This window comes from Myotis davidii, unplaced genomic scaffold (genome assembly GCF_000327345.1).
Source record: "Myotis davidii unplaced genomic scaffold, ASM32734v1 scaffold370, whole genome shotgun sequence".
Classification (NCBI taxonomy): domain Eukaryota; kingdom Metazoa; phylum Chordata; class Mammalia; order Chiroptera; family Vespertilionidae; genus Myotis; species Myotis davidii.
The window spans coordinates 7,141,182-7,147,862 of NW_006288615.1; the positions used below are offsets into that span (position 1 = coordinate 7,141,182).

Consider the following 6,681-nt stretch of genomic DNA (forward strand, 5'->3'; position numbering starts at 1 on the left):
CAGCCCGACCCCCGGCAAGCGCGGCAAGAAGGGCAGCCCGAGCGCGCAGTCCTTCGAGGAGCTGCAGAGCCAGCGCATCCTGGCCAACGTGCGCGAGCGCCAGCGCACCCAGTCGCTCAACGAGGCCTTCGCCGCGCTGCGCAAGATCATCCCCACGCTGCCTTCGGACAAGCTCAGCAAGATCCAGACGCTGAAGCTGGCCGCCAGGTACATAGACTTCCTCTACCAGGTCCTGCAGAGCGACGAGATGGACAATAAGATGACCAGCTGCAGCTACGTGGCCCACGAGCGCCTCAGCTACGCCTTCTCCGTGTGGCGCATGGAGGGCGCGTGGTCCATGTCCGCCTCCCACTAGCGCCGCGCCACCCACGTCCGAAAAGGGTAGGTGCTGCGCTTGCGATGGGCGCCCTCCACCGCGGGGGGCGGATGGCCTGACCCGCGCATCCCTTCTCGAGGAGGCCGGGCTGGACGCGGAGGCGCGATGGGGAGCACTTTTCCTCCTAGCAGCAGATGGGGGTCGGTTGGGAGGCTCCCACGTCCCAGGGGTGCCCTGGGGCCTTTTACAAACTTCCATGCAGGGTGTCCATCAGAGAAGGGCAGACTGGCAGCAGCCGCATTTTCTATTCTTGGTGTCGTGCGGGGTCTGTGGGTGACTTTGGGGGGAGTGCGCATCAGAAGAACCGCCTGGGAGGGGCAGGGGCAGGAAGGTGGGGGGCAGCTGCCCTTTGGGTCCCTCCTGGTGGTGGCGGTCGTGCAGGCTTGTGGCTTCTCGTTCTTCTCGGGAAGCGAACACCCAGTTCTCCCTGGCAGTCCCGTTCTGCTGTGGGCAGGTCCCGTGGGCGCCGGAGTGCGCACCCTGGGCCCCCAAGTTTGCCTGGAGAGGGCGGAGGGCACTGCCCTGGGCTGGGAGCTCCGCGGCCAGAGCAGCCCCCGAGCCGGGGGTGGCCTGGGGTCGGGAGTGCAGAGGACGGGCCGAGGCTGATGCGCGCAGGTCGCGGCGCGGTGGCCGGACTGACCCGCTGCTGGGAACCCGGCTCCCCGCGGGCAGGTGGAGCGGACCTCGGGGCCGGGAGACTCTGTTCCCGGCCTTGAACCTCGTCAGTCTGGGAGGGGGCTCTGCTCCTGCCGCTTCCCAGCGTCCAGCCTGCGAGGAAGCGCCCGGGGTGCTGGCAGGAAACAGGTTTGAGGGGAACGAGGGCCGGTGCGGGTCGGTCCCCCGGGAGCAGGTGAAGGGGACGCGGCTGCTGAGAGCCTGGGAGCGGGGCTTCCTCGGGGAGCGTGTTCTGGGCCGCACCGGCGCCTTTTCACCAGACACCTTGGAAGTCCCCTCAGACGAGCTCTAATCGCGGAGGCGCCGTCAGTCCAGCAGACTCGGGGCGATGGCTCCCGCGGGCCATGGAGGGTGCAAGATGTATTTAGGGCGGGGGTGGGGAGGGACGTGTGTTACAAAAATCCTCCCTACTCAGTATGTTTAGTTTCTTGCTCACCTTGCAAGGTTTTCTTATAAAAGCCCCTGCTTCGCACAGAAGGAATTTAGATCACCCAGGAGCGAGCAGCCGCCCACTCTCCCAAACAGATCTATTTCTTCTTTATGTGGTTCCATAATATCTGCAAATGTGTTTGTTGTGCCCACGGAAAGCTGATGTAGCTCAGGTGGACTTTATTTTGTATTTTTTATTTTCATTTCCGTGCCACTAAGAATTCTGAGGCGGTAGCCCTCGAAAGTAACGATCGGTGTATAGGTCTGTAACAACGAATTTCAGCGGAGAAAACTTATGGGAAACAGCTCCTATCTTTGCCAAAAGCAGATGGAAAGTGTCTTGATCACATATTTCCCTGGGAAAGAGGGTTTGGATTGGCTGAGGACTGAAATGCTCAGTGGGATAACACATTCATTCTGGGTTTTGCTGCCTAAATTATGAGCGTCCATTAGTCAATTCCATTTACCCTTTAGACCATCCACAGTTTATAGCACAGATGAAATAAGAACAAACAGATGAGGACTGTCATCTTTTAAAAATATACACACATAGCTTTGTTTAAGGAAAATGCCAGCAGAAGTTTCGTTAAGATTTTCCTCCAGAAAATTATCGAAAACAAATAGCAGGAGCTGTACCTCGACGCAGAATTTAGTAGGGTCATTTAAAATTCATTACAAAATAATTGCACTCCTAACACTGACATAGATCGCAATGAAAGATTATATAAAAATAAAAGGCAGTATTTGTAATCAGTAAATGGTAAGAGTTTGGGGGGAAAAAAATCCTTAAAATGTAACAGATAACACATTGAGCTGGAGAGCAAATGATCCCTATGGGGCCCATTTATTTATGTTTTTATAAAATTGAATCTACTTGACCAGTTCCAATAAACACGTTTCTTCAAGCAGATAGATTCCCACCCTGCCCGAGCAGCGAGGGTACGGGGGTCCTTGATGCAGGAATGATCTGGGCACACCTTGTGTTTACTTGCCGGGCATGTGAAGCAAAAACTTTGTATTCTTTTTGCTTTTAACTCATTAGTCTCTTTGGGAATAAATGCAGTCACCATTGGTTTGATTTCCTGAAGATGTTGCTAAATGCCGTTTGTTATTTATCTATAACATTTTAAAGAAACACTAGTTACATGTATCACCAAGGAATTTCTAGACCTTTCAGGAAATGGTATGTGATTTTAATATCTAATGTGAGATGTTTTCACATATATATATTTTAAAAAGCTGTGTCTATGTGAACAGCAGCAACGATAAAAACTCTAAATTGCCCCTTGATATAAAGAGAGACACAGGAAGTCGTATGGCCGGTGCTGGTATTTATCCTGACTTTCTTCTTTGGCCTGGCATTTAAAAACACAGACAGACAATGAATCAGGTGTCTTTGGACAATCAGCTGGGTTCATCTAGTGGAAAACTCTCAAAAGAGTTTTCAGTATTTTCATTAAATACCTGCACTTCAGGAGCAGGGTCCGAGGCGCCTGGTATGGAGGGTGCATGGAGGTTACGATTACTTATTGGACATGGCCCCTTTTGTTCTGTTTTGTGGTTAACGAAAACATCTTCTCTAAGTTCTGCAAAGTATGGGCAGATTTTTAGTGGGTTACCATACTCAACAAACTAGTTTTTCTCTGAGAACTTGTAGTTACTTTGGAGGGCAGAGTACGACCCTCTCAGTATCCAGGATGCGTAAGCCTTTTCCTCCCTCCTGTAAATTTACTTCTTGGAGGTGTTTGCTAACTGCTATAATTGGATTGATAGCTGGTCTCAAAAGAAAATGAATTCCTCCTGGAGAACGGAAATGCAGAATTTCAGTAGAGCTTTTGATTGGTCAGAGGAAGCAGAATGAAAGACTGAGCTACCTGAATAATATGCGATGTTTCCTTATAAAATACCCATCGGTAAGATCCTCTGTAGGGAGTTGACCTCAGTCATGTGGCTATTGTTCCCTCGAATGTCAGTAGAAAGTCTGGCCATCCATCGGGCCAGAGTAGGGGCTGGAGGGTGGCCGTTTGAGGTCCACTGAAATACAGTACTGTATCGGGCTTTACTAAAAGCTGCATATTTTCAAACAAGTCTTGAGCCTGAAAAAACTGAGTTTTCATCATCCCCACTTCACTGTACTCTGGACAGACGGCACTGATGCCGGATTCCTTTTGCCTGGCAAGAAGCTCGTAAAGTAAACTCTGTGAGCCGAGCACTATAACTCATAGTTTTAGTTTAAAGCTGGGTTTAAAAAAACAAATATTTTAATAAGCCAATTTTAAAGGCTGAACTTTTATGACAGTTTTTAAGCTTCGTGTATATATTCATCTATTCTCACTGGTGTCTTTAAAACCATGAATGCACGCTGGAATGTCTGTTTATATTTGTGTCTTTTCATGGGAAAGGATAAATGTGCTGCAAAAGGCAAACCAAAGACAAAGCCTGCACCAGCAGAGAGTTCACGAATGAGGCAATAAAACCCCACGATGAGATGAACGTGTGACTGTAGCCAAGGAACAGAAAGCCGTAAAGAAGCAATAGCATCTAAGAGATATAGACAGGGGTGCAGTCAAGATGAAATACTGAAAACAGAAACTGCTTAACAAGGTGTTCCACGCGGCCACCTGAGGCTGTGCACGTGATAGGATTGTATGGAGTGCGCTTGTGCGCACACACACACACACACACACACACACACGCCGTGCATGTAAAATTGGAGAAAGTGGAATACGGTCTGGAGATGGTATAATGTCAGTCTCCTGGCTGTGACATTGTATGGGGTGCTGCAAGGTGTTAGCACTGGAGGAACTGAGTGACGAGGATGGCGGGATCTCTCTGTATTATTTCTTACAACTTCATGCGAATCTGTAATCATCTCAAGTAAAACATTTTTTAAAAGTTATTCCACAAGGATTAATTTTTTTCTATATCCAAATGAGCAAGTTACTATACCTTATCTCAGAGTAATAGACTAAAAATATGCTTTGAGAAAATATCCCCTTTTTCCTGATGTCATTTGTATTATTGCTCTTCGTTTCAAAACAGGAGGAATCTCAACACATTTCCCATATATAATTAATTAGGAATGTTTCTTTGTAATTATTTAAAGAGTAGAATTCCAGAAATCGAGAGAAAATTACCAATCAATATTTATTCCTATTCCAATAAAGAATATATTTTTCAAAGAAATGTTAGGAAAAACTTACCTGAAACTGGCCCATTTGCTTTTAGCTAAGACTGTATTGACTTACATCACACACACAGACACACACTCTTCTAAAGGCACCGATTCATAAAAATTATTCGCTATGTAGTGTAGACTCTAAAAGTTTAATGTTCAGAGCCACACACAGTTAGAAGGAGGAGAGAGAGAGAGAGTGAGAGAGAGAGAGAGATATCAAATCCCTCAATTCAGTCATGGTTATTTTAAATTAATATTTGTTTGTCCTGGGAACATATTTTGTACTTGGTTCAACAGTAAACCTCCGAATGCAACTTAGTTCTATTAAATGTGCCTAATTACATGCTAGTGCTGGAATGAGCTGCAGGGACATGTGATGGAAGAGCACTGTGATTTTCATGCTGAAGTAAAGCCAGGCACAGTGCGATTTTTCTCCAGTGATTACTAACGGTTGTCCATTGAAAGGAGACTTGAATCAGAAACGGGAAAAGCCAGCATGCAACTTTCTTCTGACAGGAGAGACATTTTTAGTGGTTAGTTGAAAATAGAGTCATTTTAAATCAAAACAGTGTTTTACGGGCTTTGCATACCTGTACTCTTTTCCCCCGCAATGTGCCGGTTTGGAATCACATGCTCCTGTGATTATGGGTAAGGAAGCACATGGCAGGGGTCGGGGGGAGAGGGTCTGAGCGCGTGCTGTCTATCGAGGCTGTTTGGTGTTCACCCCGTTTCTCATCGGGACACCTCTGTCATCTGACCAGGGTGCGAGTTTGATGACTCGCTTCTCCCGCCGCCTCCTGTGGAATTGTAATTTTACTTCTCAAGTCCTGAGAGCAATGCCTTCCACATCAGGCACGACCCTCCTTCCTGGAGGTCAGAATTTCTCCATCAATTAAATGAAGGGCAGGGTTGAACCCAGAGAGCTTTCAGTTTTTCAAATTCAGTTGTTCTGGAAGATATCACTTCCTTTTAGCTCACATTCAGCCTTAAAAAAATTAGCCATCAGCATCTTTGGGGGGGGGGGCTTATAAATTCAGTGATGTTGTCTGGCATCGGGTTCGTAGTTCTCACTGTTTAATTCCTTGGCGAGCTCACATTTGTTTTTCTGGCTGTGCAGGTCTGGTGTGTGACTGATGGGAAAGATTTGGGCGAAAACCTTGATTTTCATTAACCCTTTGATGGTGACCAAGCGTCAGACCCCAACTGCATGGCTGAGGTTTGGGGTGTGGTAGCCCTCAGAGCCCTTCCCAAGTGCCGGGCGAGCAGCTCAGATAGGACACGGAGGGCTGGCCTTTGGCTTGTAGGGGGAGGCGTAGGGAGCCTTTATCTGACCTCCCCATGGAGAGCGGATGCCCAGACGTTTGTTGTGAATGCTGTTTTTCTGTGCTGTACAAGTAAAAAGCCCAGCGCCTTTCTGTTAAATTCTCTGGGAGCATGTCTCTCTTCTTGAGAGGTTCGAGAGTTTTCTGCCTGCCTCAGAGGCAAGTGGGGGCTCCGGGAGAGGCAGCTTGTAAAAGAAACACACTCCCTAAAAGAAAACACGGGCCCGGGTTTACAGCCGGGCGCGGCGGCCGCTGTGGGTTCTTTGTGTGTTCCACTCCGAACGTTCTGTAAGTCACAATGCAAACAGGCAGCGCGTTCCTTCCATCGTGAGATCTGGGAACAAATGCCGAGCTGCTCTTTCCTCCCAGGAAGCTCAGTGCTTGCAGTAGCTTTGGTTTGCAGGCGTGCCGAAGGCTCAGACGTGAAAAGCCTCGGGCTCTGTGTGACTTTCCGGACCCGTGGGTGCGAGGGTGCCTGCCACCTAGTCCTTGCCTCCCCGGACTTGAACTTGGAGGAGCAATAACCAGGCAAGCAGTCTGGCTGGGTTAGATCTAGACCAGGGGTGGGCAAACTTTTTGACTCGAGGGCCACAATGGGTTCTTAAACTGGACCGGAGGGCCGGGACAAAAGCATGGATGGAGTGTTTGTGTGAACTAATATAAATTCAAAGTAAACATCATTACATAAAAGGGTACGGTCT

General features: G+C 48.3%; 1 protein-coding gene across 1 annotated transcript in view; it reads left to right on the forward strand.

Annotated features, from left to right (window-relative positions):
- TWIST2 (twist family bHLH transcription factor 2) overlaps positions 1–375 on the forward strand; it is an 872-nt gene extending 497 nt beyond the window's left edge. Inside the window, exon 2 of the mRNA XM_015561809.1 lies at positions 4–375. Coding sequence (XP_015417295.1) covers positions 4–355 — 352 coding nt within the window. The 3' untranslated portion in view covers positions 356–375. The remainder of the gene's footprint in view (positions 1–3) is intronic.
- Positions 376–6,681: the final 6,306 nt, after the last annotated feature.